At 38.2% G+C, this 23,195-nt stretch overlaps 1 protein-coding gene across 1 annotated transcript in view; it reads right to left on the bottom strand.

Moving 5' to 3' along the window:
• LOC119498246 (macrophage mannose receptor 1-like) overlaps positions 1 to 17,050 on the bottom strand; it is a 33,420-nt gene extending 16,370 nt beyond the window's left edge. The window contains exons 1-15 of the mRNA XM_037786926.1: positions 16,924 to 17,050; positions 16,189 to 16,545; positions 14,640 to 14,810; positions 12,771 to 12,926; positions 12,379 to 12,501; positions 10,410 to 10,547; positions 9,647 to 9,826; positions 8,724 to 8,878; positions 7,174 to 7,287; positions 6,053 to 6,168; positions 5,718 to 5,866; positions 5,428 to 5,627; positions 2,319 to 2,437; positions 1,799 to 1,871; positions 1,524 to 1,677 (exon numbers count right to left, since the gene is read on the bottom strand). Of these exons, the coding sequence (XP_037642854.1) occupies positions 1,524 to 1,677; positions 1,799 to 1,871; positions 2,319 to 2,437; positions 5,428 to 5,627; positions 5,718 to 5,866; positions 6,053 to 6,168; positions 7,174 to 7,287; positions 8,724 to 8,878; positions 9,647 to 9,826; positions 10,410 to 10,547; positions 12,379 to 12,501; positions 12,771 to 12,926; positions 14,640 to 14,810; positions 16,189 to 16,545; positions 16,924 to 16,987 (2,269 nt within the window). The 5' untranslated portion in view covers positions 16,988 to 17,050. The remainder of the gene's footprint in view (positions 1 to 1,523; positions 1,678 to 1,798; positions 1,872 to 2,318; positions 2,438 to 5,427; positions 5,628 to 5,717; positions 5,867 to 6,052; positions 6,169 to 7,173; positions 7,288 to 8,723; positions 8,879 to 9,646; positions 9,827 to 10,409; positions 10,548 to 12,378; positions 12,502 to 12,770; positions 12,927 to 14,639; positions 14,811 to 16,188; positions 16,546 to 16,923) is intronic.
• Positions 17,051 to 23,195: the final 6,145 nt, after the last annotated feature.

The following is a 23,195-nucleotide window of genomic DNA, read 5'->3' as shown; positions in this document are numbered from 1 at the left end:
TCTATCCAGAGGTAGAAGGAAGTTACCGCTTTTATTGTTGTAGTCTGAGTAACTTGACGTCATATCCATTCCATATCCGTCAACCAAAACAAATCATAGCCAGCCCCAGTGAGCCAAAACGACAAAGCAGAAAACGGCAGAGGGTCCCCATGGATATGACTTGAACTCTTACATTTTAAAACCAAATTGGTAAACACTACACATACAGTACAGTATGGAAACACTTTAGGTTTAACACATTGACAGGAAAAGCAGAGCTAAAGCTGCATGCTAGCTCTGTCATGGAAAGGAAACGTTATCGTATTGCGGTAATGTACAGCCGTCACTCTCATCTCCATGGTCAAATCGTCCGACACTACAACTGTGGCGTACCCATATACTGACATTTATGTTAAATGCATTCAACCAGCCCACGATGGAGCTGACCATGGATGTCTAAAGACCAAGTGAACTGTATATACAAAATAATATATATGGAAATAAGATTGATGGATTATATTCACCAGAAGTATAAAACATTACATATTCTTACAAAAGAAAATACCGCTAATTTGTCAGGGAAATGTATTCATGCCTGACAATGACTGATATATTTGACTTCAGTACATCTCTGACTACATACATGCAGAAAATAAAAAAAACATTTCTATATCAATTTAGATATGTCCCAAAGTAAAAGTCTCTAGAAGTGTATAATTCAACTTTTTCCCATGGTCTATTGTTAAAAAAGTTAACAAAAATTGGATTATATCATAATATCAACTCACAATACTTGTAGAAGTAGATTTTTTGTACTTAAAAATCGCAACACATACCAAATCGGCACCCAAGTATCGTGATAGTATCAAATCGGGAGATGGGTGTATCGTCCCAGCCCTAATAATAATGGTCCAAAATGATGTAAAATTGCATAGTTTTAAGTCAAAAACTAATTTTCTAGGGGGAGAACCCCCAAACCCAACATCTGCTAGTACCTTTTATTCACTGTCAAAATTCAGAATGTGTCTCTTTATCCTGCTGCACAATATGTAGGAGCATCCTGACAGGGACACTGCTCCTAAAACCTGAATGATACCCTACTATAGGCTACAAATAACACAGCAAAGCACTTAACTGTTAACACTATGGGTAAATATACAAACACACCACCCTAACCCTATAATGTTCCAGTTGGAATATTATTGGAGTATTATAGGCCTGCTATAGAAGATACATAGCCCAAGTATAATAATAGCTATAAAACCACAGCTAATTATGACTGACACAGTATAACATGCTTAAAGACATAATGAATAAATAGGAATAGGTCGCAAGAGATTGCTGATACCGGCCAACACACATGCCAACATGTGAATAAGAGACTACTGGCACTTATTTTTTTCCACTTCCAGCACTGCCTGAACACACATGAAGAAGACTGATTGCTGAAAAAAACAACCTCGCTCATTCAACTCTCAACAAATGTTATAAAAGAATTTCACGCTTTTCTTTGAAACCCATGTGAAGAAATGACCACGCTTTACCTGCAAGGATCTGACAGAGCCATCCATTGTTCTTCTCACACTGCACATCGTTCCAAGACATGCCCCAGTGCCTCTTATATGCGTCAAATTCGACACAAGATTCCACGTTGTTTAAATTGTTTGGCTCTCCGTCCTCCCAGTGTTGGAAGTTTACCTGGAAACAAAAGCAAACAATAAAACATGCAATGCAAATGGATTTATTTTCATTTAAATGAGTTGCATAAACTAAAATAGATTTTCTCAACCACTGTAGAAAGAGAAAACTGTTAACTTACTGGGGATCCATCGCTCCATACGTAACCGGTGACTGGGTCAGGGGCACTGAGTCCAATCCAGACGACACCATAGCTACAATATAATGGATCGACTTATATTAATGATTTAAATATGCAACCTGTATAAAATGCTTTAGGAACAAACTTTTGCTTAATTTCATAGTTATTTTTATAGTTTTTTTATAGTTTCATATGATGCCAGTATATTCACACTAGCTTTAAACCTGAGCCCGCTACAACCTTAAAATAACATGTTGTGTTAATGCATTAAAGAAATTAGTGCCATTAAAACAAATTAGCATTAATGTGTTATTATCACGTTAACCTTGACAGCCCTAATTTTAATATAAACTAACAAGATTTTCTGCCAGTGATCATGCTTAACACCTGATATAAATTATGACAAACGTGACAAATTTACTGCATCTCGAAAGAATGACAATGGTCTTCTTTGATGCAACTCATTTTTCAGATTTTGTCAAATGCAGCCCTAATTGTATTAGAGTAGGTCATACTGTACTTTTGTGTAAGTTGTAGCTCTTTATCACTGTGGATGCTGAGCAGGTCTCCTCCGATGGCCCTACAGTAATCTCTGGCCTCATACCAGGTCCTCTTCTTTATAGAGTAGCCTAAAAACAACTTAAACACAAGGCAAGAAGGTACAATTTAATTAAAGGTTTGGTAGTTTCACTTCACCCTCATTTAAAGCAAGAAGTAAATTAATGCCTCCAAAGACATAACTACATGTTATGTTGCGACTGTGGTTGTGTCTAATTTTATGTCAGGTCTTTTCTCTCAGTGTGTGAATGACAGAGCTTGACATCGTTCAAGTGTAAGGCTGTAACTCAGGGCTCTAAACTAACTTTTTTTCACTTCCGTGAACCGTCCCGAAATACAACCTAAGCTGTCCTGAAATGAATGCGGACCGTCCCAAATTTGAAATCTTTATTCTACATTATCATTAGTTAATCATTCAAAGTGACCTTTAACATAAATCGAACATCAAAAGTGGTTTATTTTTGTTCATAAATTTATATTTTATCCAAAACCTTTTCTTTTTTATTTTAAAAAGTAATTTTTTTTTTTTTTTTTTTATTCATAGTTTGCATGTTTGTTTTGATTTTGATGTTAGCAATGCAGCTAAAGCTGTGTAAAAAGTAGCCTTTGGTCAAAAAACAAGATTTTGCATATGGGCACCCAAAAAGCCTGAACCGGCCCTGCTAGCTGCGTCTCAAAGTTAAGAGGAGCTGCTTGACAATATGCACTTGTCATGGGGAGAGGAGCAGCAAGTTGCCACGGCCAGAATGTGTTGGAGGAGATTTCATTGCAGCCTTATGACAAATAGGGGATGAAGAGAAGTAAGTAAGTAAATAAGTGGTTAACATTAGTAACAGAATTTGAGCTTTGGCGGAGTTTTGACTCCTCATAGTTAACGTAACGTCAACGTCAGCTCACTCACTGTAAATGCAAAAGTCGGCTGCTGACTGGGTAAAGAGCGTTTTAACTGTAACGTTACCTTTAACATCAAACAGTCTAACGTTAGCTAACTAGTAACATTAATACTAGAAAGCTTACCTCATTGACTGGAGAATAATTCCCCTGCTATCGTGAGGCCAGAGGCCGGCGTTATGTGCTGTGTGTGTGTGTGTGTATGTGCGGGACGGATCGGGCACTGACAGTGTGTGTGCATGTGTATTTTTATGTTGTCAAGGAGGTTTAATAATAACGGTGCGCTACACAAAACATGCATTCATTCATCACGGGTATATTTCTTTCAACTCTCGTCCCAAATTCGGCCCGAAATTAATTTTCATCCTCTGCGATCATATTTTTTTCAGCCCCTGGACGACATGACGTCCTTAAGCTCAAGTCCTGCTGTAACTTAACAATTATTTTCATTATTTATTAATGTATGATTATTTTCTCATTTAATCAATTCATTTCTGGAGAAAAATGCCCATCACGATTTCCTAAAGTCAGTGCTGCCATTTTTAAACCACTTGTTTTGTCTGACCAACTGTTGCCCAACCAAACAATAACAAAGCGCCAAAGGTATTCGGTTTACTAGCAAAGACAGCAGAAACCGGTAAATTTGGCATTTTTGACTTAAAGGTATAATATGTAAGTCAAGCGGGTTAAAGAGTGACTGAAGAGAGAGGGTGGCGTTAGTTCGAACAAAGTAGTGAATCCGAGAAATAAAACGTTATTTTCTAATTATTTCATGGCGGTTACATTCGTAACACAAATAAACACACAACTAGCTCTGCAAAATTCCGCATAATCCTGCAGGATGGTGCAGAGTTGCCGGATTTTGAATGAATGCAGACTTCCTGTCTGCTAGCTTTGGCTCTGCGCTGCTCTCATCAAACTACAGACACACACCAATGATAGCTCCACTCACAGCACAGAAAGAAGCAGGTTGTCACTGGGCACATGTAAATAACACAACCTGTTCTCATCCATGAAATACGGCCGCTTTGTATCTACGGGAGTAAAGAGGGGACTTGTGAGTCGGTATCAGAAGCCGCGGGGTGTGACACAGCGGCGATATTTGACCACCTGAACGGGCTGAACACCCTGCGTGCTGTTATTGGCTGGGGGTTACACCCCCATGTGGGGCCCAAAGGCTGTTTGCAGACGCCCAGAAGAGACCAGAGTAAATCAAAATAAGAAGAAAAGAGAAAATACAAGCAGAGGGCTGCAGGGTCTCTGCAGAAACAGACACAGCCATACATCTAGTGGGGCATAATTGATGATGATGATTTAGAGGGATTATTATGTTTTTTAGTTAATTATTGGATATTATACCTTTTAAAAATGGCTTAAAAAACTATTCAATTGTCAAACTTGTTGCAGTTGTTGATCGAATAATCAATTAACCATCTAATCGTTTGAGCTATAGACAGCTGTGTGTGTGTTTTCAAACACAGGTCTGTTAGAGTGAGGTAGGGATTGATCCAGTGGCTGAAGGCATTGGCAGATTATTGGCTGAGAGTGGACATTATAAGGATCCAACATGGCGTTGGTCCTTCATCATTCCCGCACCGCATTTTCGCATCGCACTGGTGAGAAACGGCTTTTAGCGCGGACACAGCAGCCTGAAAACAGCGGCGTATAGTGGGAGAGGGCCCGCAAAACGCTTAGCGTGGACAGAGGCGTGTGTGCACGGTCTACACGAGGCATAAAAACAGCACTCGTGGACTCATCGTGACACATTTTTGTTCGAAAAAGCATATGTGGGGGGAGTCTTCTGATTATGTGAGAAATGAATCGTGCTGCTTTAAAGAGGAGTCGTTGCTGCCTACTAACCGAGATTATACACAAATTATTGTAAATTAAATCATAATTATGAATATAATATTATATTATATTTCTTCAATAAATCCCACTAAATCCTACACATCAGCCCTTTAAACCTGAGATTTGATGAAGATGAGTTTGTCTCATGTTGTGCCTTAGCCACCCTTTGACGGGGCATAAAACGCATAAGTTTTGTGTATCAGTGAGGAAAAACTTTAGTCAAAACTATTTTGTTACTGATCGTTAGCTTAATCACAGAAGTCAGTTAGAAAATATATCAGATTTGCAGGCGTTTGGTTTCACTCATATTAAACTGCGTTGGATTTTACCTTATAGCAAGAAAGTCTTGTTCCTATTCGAGTCCAGCCCTCCGCACACTCGGGAGGGGCAAGAGTTGGTGGTGCAGTGGTTGGACCTGCCCCCTCTACCAGGTGTTTGCAGATGTATTTCTCCTTATTGGTGCAGGGCAGCACATCCCAGAGGCCAGCAAAAACCCCAGTTGTCATGGCAACACAGCCCTGTTGATGACCTTGCATTGTTGAGGGAGAAATTGTAAACTGTCAATTGTGAAGCCACTTTCGGACACATCTTACAAATGGAGTTCAAAATTTCTCCATACCTGGCATTTGAGCGTTCCAGTGAGTAAACCTCACTAAGTTTGTGTTGGTCCACTCAAAATGATCAATGTTTTTCTGATTTGAGAGGCCTAGCCAGAAGTATTTCTCTGGTCTCAACCCCACCAAGCTGACAAGGAAGGCGTTATCCACCCTGGAAATATTTACACAATTAGGATCACTGGATTTCTCATAATTATGAATGATGTATAGTTGCAGACATTTTTAATTTGAGTTTTGTTTGCAAGTCCTAATAAATCCCATAACATCTGAACTATTGAAATCTAGCTTGCTCTTTTTGGTAGCTCAAAATATTTGGAATCAAAATAAATGTTCTTACCCATTTGAAACATCAACTAATTTGGAATCTGAGCTCTTGCAGTCATCTTTGGCTTCATCAAATGTCTTTGTCTGTGTTCCTACAAAGTAGCAGTACGAGCCATGTCTTTTCCACCCCTGGATTGTAGGAAACAGAAGTGGGAAAATATCATTAAGTTGTTTTCCTTATTTAGTGTGATTAAGAAAAAGCATAATAAGCTAAACAAAACAAAATGTTGATAATACAGGGTTGCTTATTATTTCATTGAGTATTCCACAACATGTAAAGATATCTGGCTTTCACTTTTCAGCATGTATTGCCATAGTAACGCGATAACGCAAATTCAATTTAACAACACTAATTTCCTTAACGCATTAACGTAATCGATCTTTCGGAGGTTATAGTGGGCTCAGAGCTAGAGTGAAGATACTGGCATCGTATGAAACTAGGAAACCTAAGGTATCCATTGGTACCAACCATGTCATACTCTCTTGTCTTGAAGGAGGTTAAATAACGATCCAAAGTTACGCTAAAGTTTAGCGAGGAAAAACTGGCTTGGCCATTTTGGGGGTCCCTTGACCTCTGACCTCAAGATATGTGAATGAAAATGGGTTCTATGGGTACCCACGAGTCTCCCCTTTACAGACATGCCCACTTTATGATAATCACATGCAGTTTTGAACAAGTTATAGTCAAGTCAGCACACTGACACACTGACAGCTGTTGTTGCCTGTTGGTCTTGAGTTTGCCATGTAATGATTTGAGCATATTTGTCATGCTAAATGCAGTACCTGTGAGGGTCTCTAGACAATAGTTGTCATTGTTTTGTGTTGTTAATTGATTTCCAATAATAAATATATATTCGCATAAAGCAAGCATATTTGTCCACTCCCATGTTGATAAGAGTATTAAATACTTGACTAATCTCCCTTTTAAGGTACATTTAGAACAGATAATTATTGCGATTAATCGTGGACAATCATGTGATTACTCACAATTAAATATTTTAATCGATCAAACTGACCATCAGAGAGCTTTGAGGTACAATACCCAGCCCTGTATGATAACACTTTGGGAATAAACCATTACAATAAACCAGAGACATTTTTTTCATATATTAGAAGGAAGTAAAGTTCACGCACAGTTTTGCAGCCGACATTCAGCTCCACTTCATCTCCAGAGGGTTCACGGTCACTCAGCTTCATACAAATGAAGCCATGTTTCTCGTCACACACACGGTCAGCCCAGTTCCCATTCTGAAAGAAAGAAGAATATTCAAATGTTTATCTATGTGGAGACTGGATGTACCGATAGATAGGCGAACTACAATGTGTATCGTCAAACAAAAAGCCCATTTCATTGAACATCTCATTCCAAAATCACAGATTTTAAACACACAGATTTGTTTCAGGTTCATGCTTGTATTTTGGGTTTCTGCTAGAACATGTTTACATGCTTTAATGTTCAAAAATGTTACGGAAGAAAAGGCAGGACTTCAAGCAAGGCATTTCAGGCAGTTCAGGAGCAGTGTTTCTGTTAGGGATGCACCGATCCGACTTTTCCAGTCCCGATACCAAAAGCGATACCTGGGCTGTGGGTTTCAGCCGATACCGAGTACCGATCCGATACCAGTGTTTAATTAATAAGCTGTATGCCTCGCTGTGTGGAAGTGACTGGGATCATTCTTTTATGTGTAAGGCAACATCAGGCTTGACTTAAACATCTAAACTTTATAAAACTAAATGTAACAAATAAATACATAAATATAAATTTAGTGAATTATTTATCAAAATAATAAATCGTACACCAACAACTTGGCAAAACAATCTTCTAAATTAACAGGAATTAAAATTCAGGTGTAAACCGTTTTAACGCAGCAACAAATTGGTCAAAACTTGAACAAGAATTAAAATTCCAGTATATAATGTATATAGTACACATGTATAAACATAGAATTGAATTTAATAGATTGGCCCCATTGTCACCGATATCTGATCCAGCTATTTAAGTCAGTATCGGCCCGATAGCCGATCCGGTATCGGTAGAGAGTAACTCCCTTTGGCATGGACAAGGGCTCTGTAACTTTGCAGACCTTTTACACACAAATATAACACACAAAAAGCGTAATAGGTCCCCTTTAAAATGGTACTATAACTGTTTTTGGCTTTCTACATGATTTTGCAACCTGGCTGCAGGGATTTTCTCCCATTTAGCTACAAGAGCTTTAGTGATGTCAGCCAATGATGTTTGGGAATAAGGCCTGGTTTGCATTTGGTGCTTTAATTCAATGGGGCTGAGGTCTGGGCTTTGTGCAGGAAAGTTCTTCCACACCAAACTATGGAAAACTTGTCTTTTTTTTAAGGGCATTATCGTGTTGAAACAGGAAAGGGCCTTCCCTAAACTGTTGCCACATAGTTTTAGGAACACTGTTGTCTAAAATATCATTGTATGCTGTTGCATCGAGATTTCACTTGATTTGAGCTAAAGGGCCTAGCAGCCGAAGAGAAAAAGTATACCAAAGTGTGTGGACAGGAGTTTCCATATACTCAGTGAAATAAAGTTTGATTCGTAGCAGCATGATTTGCCGGTTTGCTTTGGAGCAGGTTAGTTCAATGATTTGTCATCTTTGGACAAATAATGATACTTTTACAAGATGCTAGCATATGTACAGTAGCAACATGGTGCTCCTTACCTCCCCCCTGATGAGAACGCAGTCTTCTCTGTCAGTGAAGACAGCTGGTTTCCCAGACTCCCAGCTGGTGAAGCTGACAGTAGAGTGGTCACTCCAGTCAAACAGCCTTTCTGTCTTCCTGTCGTTCAGTCCAATCCAAAGCTCATCAGTGGATGCTGCAGACATGGACAGAAAACAACCTTTCCCTTAACTGCCTGTGATATATCTTTATTGTGGAGCTCAGTTTGCTCTGCGTGCCACTTGCTTTTTGTGTCTGTTGTAGGCTATCATTAGTCATTGTTGCTAGGGGAGGTGGAGGCTTACTGGGCCAGAGATCTGTGTGTAACATCGATGAGTTGTAATTCTTACTGGTGTTATTGAGGCGCGACAAAAGAAGGAACCCAGCGCCCCCACCCTAACCCTAAAATATTCAAGGAACTCAAAAAGTTGACAAGAATGTGTCAGGATCTGTCTCTCAGCTCAGTAGATAACGGTCAATCACATTGTTTGTTAAAAAAAAGGTCTGTTTTTACCAGTTTGGAAAAGTGGAAACAAAAGTTTAAAGTTTGATAATCACCAACTTGGACGCATATATTGCGTATATCAAGTTCAAGTTAGTTAAGAATATGATATTCAACAGCTGGGCTCATATCTCAAATTTCCAGGGGAAAACCTTTTACCTACCTAATCTCACATATTAAAAAGACAGGACTTAACATAAACAGCCAGCGGTGGCTATAGTGTCTGAGACTGTGATGCTCATTACATACCAGAAACAAAACTATTGGATTGATGACAATTCGTATTCCTAGATCCATACCATTAGAGGGGCAGGTTTATGTAAGTTTTGGCCAAAGGGTGGCGCCAGAGGAAAAGCCTGTGATCTCACAGGTGTGTTGTTTGTTGTAAAGACTTCCTCTTTCAAGCTATACTTCCTCACATACCAAAGCCAAGTTGAGAGATGACAAAACTTTGGTCCTCAACATTGCGGATGCTCACTAGGTCCCCTCCTTCTTTACGACACTCTTTCTGGGCATCAGACCACGTTTTCTGAAGACGTTGGAGGTGGAAGCAGTGGTTATTGTAGGGAATCCAAGGGCTTTTACAAAATCCTGTCTCAGCAGCTGATCATGAAAAGCACAAAGAAATATAATGTACTGAGTCAATGATATCATACAATTAACCAAAGACAAAATAGTAACACAGTAAACGGTGGAAACAGACTAGAATAACATAATTTAATCGCGATTAATCACACATTTTTTTATATTTTCAAAATGTACCTTAAAGGGAGATTTGTCAAGTATTTAATACTCTTATCGACATGGGAGTGGGCAAATATGGTTGCTTTATACAAATGTATCATCAATCAACAACATAAAACAATGACAAATATTGTCCAGAAACCATCACAGGTACTGCATTTAACATTAAAATATACAAAAATATATCTTGAGGTCAGAGGTCAAGGGACCCCTTTGAAAATGGCCATGCCAGTTTTTCCTTGCCAAAATTTAGCGCAAGTTTGGAGCGTTATTTAGCCTCCTTCCTGACAAGCTAATATGACTGGATTCCTTAGGTTTTTTCCGTCATATAATGCCAGTATCTTTACTCTAGCTTTAAAACTGAGCCGAAGAATCACAAGTTTCATTAATGCGTTAAAGAAATGAATGACGTTAAAACAAATTTGTGTTAGCGCATTATTACCTTCAGTAGGAGTAGCCCCAGCTCCTTCACTGTAGCAGATGTACCCCAGTTTCTTGGTGCAAGGTGAACTTTGCCAGGAGTACTGCACATCACCATCAATAATTGCACAGGTTTGTCCCGGAGTAGGAAGTGGATGTCCTAAAACGAGAATGGTTAAAGTTGACATGTCAATTCTGATGTGTCTGATGAGTCTTCAAATTCACACACATTTTATTTATAACACCTAAACAAATTTTATAATGCTATCAAATTACATCATTATACATTCAGCACTATTGCAGGCCTAAATAAGAATTGTAATACAAACTAAGTGGTATAGAACAGCAGTAGAAACAACAATGAAATGAAGATTAAATAGAAATAGAAAAAGTAGAAAGAATGAAGAAATTAGAACGATATGCTGGTTAACAGCTGGGCTGGGGTGGGGATTTGCCTGATCATTTTGCAGAGCAGTGAAGATTCTTCATGATGTTGAAAACAAGTTGGCATGGATACATCAGGGATACAGTAGACGTTTTCACCGTGCAGTGTGCTAAGCTAAGATCTAAAATACAGTAAGTTTCACTGGAAATAGAGATGGTGTAATTACGTTTGATTTGAAATGTATTGTTTTGCACGCTACGATGACCAGATTTGAATGCAAGCAGCAACGACGATGTCCCTTTGATAAATTCAGTTATTGTAATTGTAAATCTTGTCAGTCATAAGTCCTCAGTTTCCATAAATATCTGCCGTGTAGCTTTGGGCCTTGCAGTGAGAGTACAGTGCTTAGAGTGTGTGTGTGTGTACGAAGGAAGTGAGCGGTGAAGCAAGAGAAAGAGAGCCGCGGCGACAGAAGCGAGTAATATTATATACTCTGGCCCAAGCAGGAAATGTTAACAGTGTTTGGTTTGTCCGTTCTGGGTTACTGCAGAAACATGGCGGGCTCCATAAAGAGGACCCGCTCCCTATGTAGATATAAAACGGCTCATTCTAAGGTAGCGAAAACATAATTTTTTTTATTTTCTGGTGATTATAGACTTAAAAATACATTTTACACTTATTAATATCATATTTACGGCTGTCAAAGTTAAAGCAATAACGTCTTAATGCAAATTTGTTTTAACGCCACTAATTTCTTTAATGCATTAATGCAACCAGCGATTTTAAATCAAATTCCTAATAATCTGATGGGCCACCGTCAGAGGTTGTAATAAGTTCAGTTTTAAAGCTAGAGTGAAGATACTGGCATCATGAAACTACAAAACCTAAGGAATCATTGGCACCAACCATGTCATACAGGCAAAGGAGGTTAAATAACGTTCCAGACATACGCTAAATTTTGGCGAAGAAAAACTGCCATGGTCATTTTCAAAGGTGTACCTTGACCTCTGACCTCAAGATATGTGAATGAAAATGAGTTTTGGGCCCACTTTATGATAATCACATATAATTTTGGGGCAAATCATAGTTAAGTCAGCACACTGACACACAGACAGCTGTTGTTGCCTGTTGGGCTTCAGTTTGCCATGTTATGATTTGAGCGTATTTTTTAATGCTAAATGCAGTACCTGTGAGGGTTTCTGGACAATATTTGTCATTGCTGTTAATTGATTTCCAATAATAAATACATACAGTTATTTGCATAAAGCAAGAATATTTGCCCACTCCCATGTTGATATGAATATTAAATACTTGACAAATCTCCCTTTAAGGTACATTTTGTACAGATAAAAATGTGATTAATTTGCAATGAATCACGATTAATTAATTGACAACCATGCGATTAATCACGATTAAATATTTTAATCAATTGACACTCCTAATTATATTCCATTTCTGCCAATACATCCCTCTAAATGCTACACACTGTTCCTTTAAGCAAAAATTATATCAGTTTTACAACTGACAACATGGTGTTTATAAAGTGATAAAGGACAGACATTATAAGAATAGCATTACAAAGTATTAAAGTGGAAAGAAAACTTACCTGAGTCCCAATTCAGGTAACGGTAAGGCCTCCCATTAGACCACTGCCAGCCATGTTCTGGGTTCTGGCTCATCCCAATCCAAAGCTTGTCCCCCTGTCCCCTGCCAACTGCTCCTAGTAATGCTGTGAGCGTGTTTATGTTTGTTTTAAAGGCACAGGAAACAAAGATGATAAAATGATAATGAGTGAGGCTCAAACATAACAGAAGTGATCCATGTACCCATCTAAATATATAAATAAAAGTAATGTATTGAAGAATATATAACAAGCCTCTTCTTAATGACAATAACATATATAATAACATATAATATAATAATAACTAATTCAAAATAAAGTTTTTTTTTTGTTTATTAAATTGATATTGATTAAGATTGGAGTAAATTGCTCCTTACCTGTGACGTAAGCCTGCTGGTGAGGATCGGTGATACTGAGTAGAGAGGACACCTGCTGTTTGCAGCTGACTTCAGCCTGGTGCCAAGTCAGAGCTGAGTATGTGTTGAGCTGGTAATACTCTCCGCTTGTGATGTCTTCTTTCCAGTCTGTTTTTACTGTGAAATACAAAAAATATGGAGATGCATTTCAAAGTGGAATATCTTTTTCATGTAACCTCAAGTTGCACATTTATGCCTCCATGTTTACATTGACTGAATGATAGAGGCAGACTCATATGTAAACTAGTGGTAGGTGATAAATCAAATAATGCATTATCATCCTGAAAGCCTTTACGTTTTTTGCCCATTCCGAATGTGACAATATTCCTACTAAGCTGTTTACATGGCTAATGAAAAATAAATTCCACTAATATTCCCTACATGCAGCCGTACATGCTCTTTATTAACGTAACCTCCATGGTGGTGTTGCAGTACTTGTCCATATTCAAAAACCTGTTGATATCCAAGTCTTTCATAATGTTTAAAAGTAGGTGTGCTTCTCCTTCCGACCAGAAATGTGGGCTTTTCTTTTAGGCCTGCATCTCTGCAAACTGTCGGCTGGTTGGTTTGTGTACAACGCACAGAGCTGGCTGTAAACGGGCAAGAGGCCGTGTGTCGCAAACCAAAGTGTCCAAAGAATGCTCTTAAAACTCAAATAATATCGGCATATCCCACATATCTTAATCGGAAAATGTCACATTTGGAATAATGCCAAATTTGGAATATCCAAATGGAATATGCTGTTTACATAACACGTATCAACTTCAGAATATTCTCATATTCAGGGCTCTCAACTAAGTTGTTTCACCATCCTCCAGGAACCAACCCGAAATACAACTTAAGCCAAATTAATGTGGACCTTTCCGAATTTAAAATCTTTGTTTTTCTACATTATCAACAGTTAATCATTCAAAGTGACCTTTAACATAAATAAAACATCAAACTTGATTTCTTTATTTTGTTCGTAAATTTTAACTTTATCCAAAACATTGTTTTTTTCTGTTCTAAAGTAATTTTATTGATTTATTTATGATTTTAACACTTCGGCTAAGTTCATTTTTGATTTTCTTTTTTCTTTTACACAATAAAAATATTTTTTTTACTAAGTTAATTTTCTTTTTTTCTTTTTTTCTTTTACACAATACAAATATTTTTTTTCTTTTTAAAATGTAGCATTTGGTCAAAAAACAAGATTTTGCATATGGGCTCCCAAACAGCTAGAACCGGCCCTGCTAGCTGGTGCGTTTTAAAGTTGGAGGAGCTGCTGGACAAGATGCTCCTGTCATGGGGAGAGGAGCAGCAAGATGCCAACGAGACGGAGAGATTTCATTGTAGCCTTATTACCCACAGGGCATGAAGAGGATTAAGTAAGTAAATAAGTAGTTAACATCAAACAGTCTAATGTTAGCTAATTGTTAATACTAGTAAGTAAATCAAATGTATTTATGTAGCGCTTTTCACAGACATACATCACAAAGTGCTTTACAAGATCATTGTGCAAAACATACAAGAATACCTCATATAAAGTTATGGTGACCACACAAGCCACGTGATTAATAAATGACTAAATAAAACACAATGCATAGAGAAAAGTACACAATAAATACATAAATGTAAGCCTTGTACATAAAAGCTTCCCAAACGCCTGTTTAAACAGCTGAATCCATTGAAAGTTTACATCAATGACTTGGGTTGTATTCCCCGTGTGTGTGTGTGTGTGTGTGTGTGCGTGTGTGCGTGCGTGCGTGCGTGCGTGCGTGCGTGCGTGCGTGCGTGCGTGCGTGTGCGTGTGTGCGCGCAGTGCAGTAAAATATAACAGTCAGTACTCACTGTTAGTTGGGCAGTCGCCCCAGAGTTCATGGTCATATTTAGTTTGAGTGGCACACCAAAGTCGTCCTTCTGCGTAATCAACCGCAGTGCAGTCTGAGAACCACTCGTTTTTGTACATGAAGGGAAACATGCAGGGCCTACCATTTGCATTTCCTCCAATGGTGTACAGTTCTGAAAGAACAATAGAACAAAACAAGTAGCTTGAGTATTTTTTTTTATACTTTTATTGCAAACTACTCATGAATTATACATCCACAAAATGTCCAATATATATTTGCAATTTTCACACATCAACACTCACACACATACATACAATTACATACATGCCAAAAAATTTGAGGAAAAAGAACAAAAGGTGTCGGGACGTATGTGGGTGTCTTCTCCTCCTCCAAGATGTGTATATTGTATATGTCTGTTATGTTGTGTATGTGTAAGCAATTTCATAAATTAATTTCAGGCCTCATATTTCATCCACTTAAACTTTGACTCTTCATTTCTGACTCTATTTAATCTGTGTAATTTCCTTTATCAAATCATTGTCTTATATCTCATCCGCTTTTTCCAACGCCTCTTATATTCTGTCTCTTCATTTCTGACTATAAGTTATTCTCTCCATTTCTGAGATTTCCTGTATTGTTTCCTTCCATCATTGAACTGATGGACTTAAGGGTTTTAACCAGTTCCTAGTTATTTGCTTCATGGCTGCGGCTCTAAGTATTCTATATAAATAACGGTCTGTTTCCTGTTTTAACTCTGGTGGTGATTTTCCAAGAATAATATATATAGGGTTCAATGCTTCTGTAATATTAAAATTGTCCCTGATGCCTGCTGTGGCTGAATGTCAAAAATGATTTTAGAACAGGACAGAAAAATCAAATGTGTGAATGGTCTACTTTGGCCTCTCCACATTTTTCTCTGATTTCATTCATCTGTTAGTTTTGGAAAGGATATTTGGAGTAATAAACAATCTTGTGTATAATTTCCACACATATTCCCTCCAGTATTTAGAATTTGTCGTTTTATGAATTTCTCTGCAAACTTGCCTCCATTTGTCTTCGTTCAGATGATCTCCTATTTCCATTTTTGTTGAATATTAGCATTGGTGTCCCTGTTCCTAAGAGTTTTATATATTTTGGATTACATTATTACGATTTTTAATCAGAAAGTTAATTAAAGGGTGTATTTCTTCACTAGTTTGGCTTTTTAGAAATTTTGAAAGATAAGTCCTTATTTGCAGATATTTATAAAACGTACTTTGTGTGTTTGTAGCTTGAGTATTTTGAGAACATCTGTACCTGTAGTACTACATTTTATGAAAATATGACACATTACTTCATCACTTATGATGTAAAATAATTAAAACATGGGATGGGGTCAATTCAGTGTGTCTGTTTTTATCTTAACTCAGTTGAGAAAAAAATATTCTAAATATTCTAAATTATGTAAAGATTTACAAAGAATTTACACACCAATTCTTGGTTAGGAATTAGGAATGACAATAATGTTTTATAAGTCGCCAAGTGTTGTGTTGTAGTGTTTAATACTATACCTCTGTATGTTCTTGTACAAGGACCTTGGGATGTCCCTGTAATTGTGAGGTGGCTATTGGGTCCTATTGTTCCAGAGAGAACTGCTGTCTGATCTGCAGTGAGATCAATGTGAAGATCTTGGCCTTTGAGGGCGAGCACCGTTCCATTCTTGCATTCCCACTTTTGGAGATCGCTGGATTCATCACAGTCGTAGAGGCTTACTTCACTTCCCACATTTTTCCCCTGGACTCCCAGACACTTGTTTTGCCACATATACAAAAGTCGGTCACCAGTTGTCCAGCGTACATCAATGCATATGTCATATTTTTTAACCAAACAAAAACCAGTGGCCTTGTTAGTTAGTTGAAATGGTGAATCTGTAGAGAAAGGTTGTTCAAAGAATCAATACACGGTTGTGTTTGTGTTTCAATGCAGAAGAAATCCTCTGAACAACTGTTTGTACAGTCTATCATTGGAGTTGTGTCTAATTGGATTTTATATTACTGGGACAATATTACTGTCAAAATTACTATTACTTATTATCTATTAATTACAATTATTCACAGAATAAACAGGAATGTAATAAGCAAACAAAATTCTTATAATTAGAATCACAATTACTTCAATATTGAACTTTGCCAAATCTACAAACATAGGGTAACAGGCATTTTAGGTATATCAAGCAATGTTCATGACATACCTGCTCTGTAAAACCCCCACAAAAAACTCAGAATTAAAAAGTTGGATTACTGTACCGTCTGAAGCCAAGCATTGTAATGTTTGGATGAGGAGCACAAAGGCTGTACAAGTTATCTTCATTGTTGGTATTCTTCTGAGATGTCCCACAGCTGGAGACTTTATCCATGCATTTCTCGCAGAGGATTTCAGAGTTGTGTGAATGATTGTGGGAAGAGGGGGTTTTTTAAAGCACCTACCGGTCACATTAAGTCATCATATCATCATTTCATTTTCCTTTTAATGAATCAGCATCATGTCTCAAGACATATTTGTCAGTTATTTCAGATGAACAGGGAGTGACAGTTGCTGAGCTGTGTTCCTTAGAATCCAGGATGTGGCAGCAAACAAAGGTCACCACAGTTTTACTTCATCTTTTGATTGTTTATCAAAACCCCCATTATTTTTCAGTTCTTTAAAAAAAAAAATTTGTAAGGGTTTTTGCTAACACAATCAAACAATGTAAATATGACATACTAAAACCACGTAGACACAATACAAAAAAAGGGACATACTGTAGACTGTACCCACCCGTCAACCCCAAAGAGAGAGAAAGGGATAAAAAAATAATAATAACAACAACACGTAACAGTAAGACAAAAAACAAATAAAACAGCTATGGCAATAATTGTTACGGCTGTGTGTGTTTTCTGTGCTGCTGTCTCTTTTCCCTCTCTAGCAGCTCTGCCCAGGTGTACTGCACTGCTCAACGAGGTGCCCAGGTGTGCTGTATTTGCTCAGGGAAGGAGGTGTTTAAAAGCTCCAGTGCCAGCAGCAGAAGAGAGAGGCTTCTGGTGTGGGGACTGCTGGTTCTGCTGCCTCCCAGTTTATGACTTTTTATATGTCTTTGTTAATAAATCCTATGGATTTTGAGAGTTTTAAAGGTGTCTTTTGTGGTTGGTTTGGGTCAGTGTTTAAGTGTTGTTCGCCCCAATAGGGCTGCCCAAGGGTGGGGCGTAACAATAATCACAATGATGTTTTCCAAGTTACACTGCTTAAATAGAAAAGGTTACAAGGGAGCATTTTACAAAGTAGGGAGCGTTCTGTCGGTCCTGCATGTTCTGAAAATTTCTGAGGATTACCAGACAGTTCCTATCTTAGTCTCTTTACATGTAAAACTCCCATCAGGTCTCTTTGCCAGGTCTCAAACAGTGTTCATTTCGTTAACGAAAACTATGACGAAATATTTTCGTCAACAACCTTTTTTCCATGACTAAGACAGTCTAACGTTAGCTAACGTTAGGTAACGTTAACGCTAACGTTAGGTAACGTTAAAACTAGTAAATAAGTAAGTACAATGTATTTATATAGCGCTTTTCACAGACATACATCACAAAGTGCTTTACAAGATCATTATGCAAAACCTACAAGAACACCTCATATAAAAATGTGGTGACCACACAAGTCATGTGATTAATAAATGACCAAATAAAACACAATGCATAGAGAAAAGTACACAATAAATACATTTTGCAATGCAATCCTGGTACATAGAAGCATACAAGCTACCCAAACACCTGTTCGTGCGTGCGTGCGTGCGGGCGTGCGGGATGGATAGAGGGACACTGAAAGTGTGTGTGTGTGTGTTTTTGTGTTTAAGACAAGACGATGACGAGATGGCACCGCCGGCATTAAACACTAACAGTGACGACGTCAAACATGCAATTTCGTTGAAAAAAAAAAGACAAGATGAAAATGTGGTTTAAAAATAAAACCTTTTGCCAAAATCTCTCTTTTTCACCTTCCACCTTCTCTTCCCATTTCTCTGTCTCAAACACACACACACACACACAAGATGTGAAATAAGCTTGACTGAAATGACAGAAATGTTCAATATAATCTGATGACTAAACAGGACTAAGATTGAATACAAAAAAATAGCTGACAATATTGAGAGAAAAAACATTTTGACTAAAATCGAATGACTTTTTGGTGACTAAAACTGGACTAAAACTATGAAGAATAAAAATGACTAAAATGTAACCAAAACTAATAAGCATTTTCGTTTTAAGACTGAGACTAAATCTAAAATAGCTGCCAAAATTAACACTGGTCTCAAAATACATTTCTTGGCAGCCAATTGCCAGCTGTACACTAACGCTGTACAAACAATGTGGTCTAAATTCTCTACAATGATAATAATACGTTTATTTATATAGTACCTTTCAAGAGCAGACGTCACAAAGTGCTTCACAACAAATGACAAAGTAGCAAGTAAAAGAAAAAAACAACAGACAAAAAATGCAGACATCAAGCTAAAAATACAAGACATAAAAAAACTAAATCAAAGTCTAAACAAATGGGTCTCGAGCACTGTGTCCTTTTGTCTCCTGATCAGAGGACCTCAGAGACCTGCTGCTCATGTAGGGCTGCAGTCGCTCTTTAATGTAAACAGGCGCCTGAACATGCAAGGCTCTAAACATGATCTTGTACTGGATTCTAAACTTGATGGGAAGCCAGTGTAAAGAAATTAAAATGGCAATAACATGAGACCTTTTAGAGGATTTGATCAAAAGCTTGGCGGCAGCACGTTGGACCACTTGAAGGTGATTTAGGGAATTTAACATGCTGGTCAAGACTCAAAGACTGGTCCATCGAAACGCCTAGACTACAGAGGGTAGGTTTAACAGAAGAGGATAGAGAGCCATGACTTTCTATCACCTTCACGACAACGCCAGCGGGAGCAGAAATAAGAACTTCTGTTTTGTCAGTATTCAGCTGTAGAAAATGAGTTGAGACCATTTTTGGGTCTAAACAAAATGTAGACTTGAATGCAGTTGACTGTACAATTGTGGCGCAAGTAAAGCAGTTTGAGGGTAAGGGCTTTAAGTAAGTTTAAAAACAGTAAAGTGCTACTTAAAGTGATATCCTCAATGAAAAAAATCCCTCAAATAAGACCAGCAATGTATCTAAAGATCCATAGAATATGAAATAATAATGGAAATAAGAAAATAGTAGAAGGGCAATGCCAAATAAGTGATTTTCAACAACAACAAATTTCAAGGAAGTGAATAACCAGTGTGAGTCTCATGAAACTGTTCTCTAGAATTCAAGGGAAGAAAGTCTTGTGCAATATTTACCACAAGGGAGCCAACGTAATGCTGACAGTTTTTTCAGTTAAGGAAACATGAACTTCTCAGGAAATGATTGACATTGAGTCCCGAACTTGCGTAAATACTTTGAGGGAATATAATACTTGGACATGAATAACTGTTTAATGCGTTCAAATACATTTTTTGTTGTATTTTTTTAAATTCTTAAAAAAAACGTCTGGTACCAGTGGCAGTCGTAGGACTGTAATAAACCCATCTAATCATTTAATTCGACCTGCATGTAATGATTGGACCGGCTACCTGCCAGCCTGTGGAGTCTTCCTGACTTTCTCGCTGGATTTAGGGACGTTTGGAGCTAGTGCTGCTCTACTGTCATTGGAAAAAAGTTGGCAACACTGGGCTGGGTTTTCGTTTGGATCATTTTTGAAATCTCTCTTTTTCAGCATTACCGACCCTACCTTTAATCATGGGTCAGCTGAGCAACTCTGTGGTGAATCAGGGTAACGGCAAGGAAGAAAAGAACACAGGAAGACACGTGATTAAGATTACTGAATCCATCTCAGTTAAGGGAGAAAACACTTTGATGTTGTAGTGATGATATGATGTTGACATACTGACTTGCCCTCCCTTTTACTGATGAGTGTTAGGCCTACTGATACTGTGAGTGATTGACTGTATCAGGGTTTGTGTTGGTAACGTCTTTGCCACCACAGCCCGGCACAATTTTTAAAATGGGCTTATTCAGATATATAAGGAAAAGAGAAGCAGATGAGGTAGGTCAGCAGGACCGTTAGCTAGACTGTATGCCTACAGTATGTGCATAATATCTAGACAGATAAACTGATATAACCTAAATTAACATGATTGCATAGGTGCAGTTAGGCTGTGGATGAGCTAACCTTGCTTGTTACAAAAAACATAGTTATTGCTCAGCTGTCACTGAAAAATATCTATATTAATGTATATAATTATTACCAGCCGAGACAGCAATGTTGGTATTGTTTTCACCTGGTGCGTTTGTGTGAGTCAGGTTTTTATATTTCTGGCTGTGGACAGATTTTTTCACCACAGTAGCGTCACACCCGTGCCAGATGCAGACACGAAACTTTACAGATGTGTAGTCAACATCCAAATAAAGGCCGAGTTCAAAGATGGGTGTGGTCCAATTTGGCGTCGCGGCTGGTGTGATCCCATTGCAAGATGGTCTCTGGTTAAGTGTTTGTTAACCTTGATTGACAGAGAAGGGACATGGATCGAACAGGATGGAAGAGGACAGGAGACCTCAGGGAGGGACAGATGAGGAGAAAGTAGACAGGAGGCAAGGCAAGGTGTACAGGCGAGGGGAGCAGGAGAAGAGAGGGCAGAGGAGAAAAACTTCCAAACGCAGGAAGTCTGGATGGGAATCAGTACTTCAGTACTATATACCTTTAAAAGGAATGACTTTTTAAACTGTATTCAATACAGAAACATTGCCTCCACAGCTTGTTTCACAGGAAACACTGTACGATTTTGGGTTTGTCATTGGAGTTGACAGTAAATGGTATGAATTGGCCTGATGATGAATGTGATGTTTACGATACAGAAAGAGGAAGTGGCTCGTGTGAGTACACCGGTGATGATTAAAACGTCTAGAGTCTGGTACTTGTCCTAGGAAAGGCAGTTGGCTAATGACAGTTGAACAAGTTGCTTCTGCCAGCACAATTTGACTAAAGCATTTTCCAATGAACTTCGTCCAAAGTGAATTGTGTACATGCCTCACTGACTGTCGCAAGAGGAACAATCCATTTGGGAACATTTGGTCAGTTTGCAATGCAGTTGCCACTGGACTCTGTAACACTGGATGACAGCTTTATTCATTGTCACTGATAGAGATGTTCCGATACCAGTTTTTCATTCCCGATACCGATTCAGATACCTGAACTTCCGTTATCGGCCGATACCGAGTACCGATCCGGCGTACCGGATACCAGCGTGATTAAAAAAAACAATATATACCGTCCCAGCTGCGCCACTAGGTAGGCCATATATTATATATATATATATATATATATATATAATATATATATATATATATCGTAGACCACCACATCACGGGTCTGTCTCAAGGTTTTCGGGTCGGGGTTCTAACATCTCCAACATCAACTTACGTGGCAAAAAACTTCTCACATAAATCACCTATTGCACTGGTTGTTATATTTAAATTTAAAAAAAAAAAACCTGGTCAGATGGACCCTCGCATTACACAATTAGTAATGACTTCATCATCATTGGTCAGATGGACCCTCGCAGTAATCAGGTCGTAATGACCTACGACATATCATTGGTCAGATGGACCCTCGCAGTAATCAGGTTGTAATGACCTAAGTCATATCATTGGTCAGATGGAGCCTCGCAGTAAGGAGGTCGTAATGACATACGACATATCATTGGTCAGATGGACCCTCGTATTACTCTGGTCTATGTGACCTCAATCATCTAAAGGGGCCTGAATTTCCCATTGCATTATACCTGTCTGATATGACCTCAATCACTCAGATGGGTCTATGTTACCCATTCACTCGCTGCTATATCTTGACCCACTCATTGTACTGGTCTATCATAAACCCACTCTTTTCACTGATCTATCGTGACCCCACTCATTGCACTGGTTTAATGATTCCTTGTTCTTACATCGCGGGGTTATGCAAACATAACTTGAACTGTTTACTTTCAAAATTTTCTTCCATATCTAATTCTCTTTTTTAAATTAAGAATCCACAACCTCAGTAAGGTAATGCATTTGTAGTGTAGAAAACACAAATTTCTACACTACTTTCTTTTGTGGGGATATATCCTAATTTAATCTCGGAATCATTTCCCCCTTTTGATATACTACGTCACGCTGGAGTCTAATCGCCAAAGACTTTGCAATATTATGCTATTATGTATCTTGTAATAAATGTATTGTTCATTCTATATGGAGTCTCTCCTGATTGAACTGAAGTTGGTACATGTACTGATCTCCTCTAAAGGGTCAACTGGTTATTTGTTTGGATGGCTTTTATTTATTTCTCATTTTTATCTCTTCAAACCATTTTTTGAAAGTTTCTGACCTCTTTGTGATACCTGCGTCATCCTTCCTCAGCCACCAGGTGTTATAAGTACAGTTTGAGATAAGTTTGAGGAAAGTTGCTGTTTGCTTCTGCATCAAGTGAATAAAGCATCTAAGCATGTGTTTACCAAAATAAAGGGATTGTCAA

This window comes from Sebastes umbrosus, chromosome 12 (assembly GCF_015220745.1).
Source record: "Sebastes umbrosus isolate fSebUmb1 chromosome 12, fSebUmb1.pri, whole genome shotgun sequence".
Taxonomy (NCBI): Eukaryota; Metazoa; Chordata; class Actinopteri; order Perciformes; family Sebastidae; genus Sebastes; species Sebastes umbrosus.
Note: the sequence above shows the minus strand (reverse complement) of the source record. Positions and strands in the feature narration are given on the sequence as shown.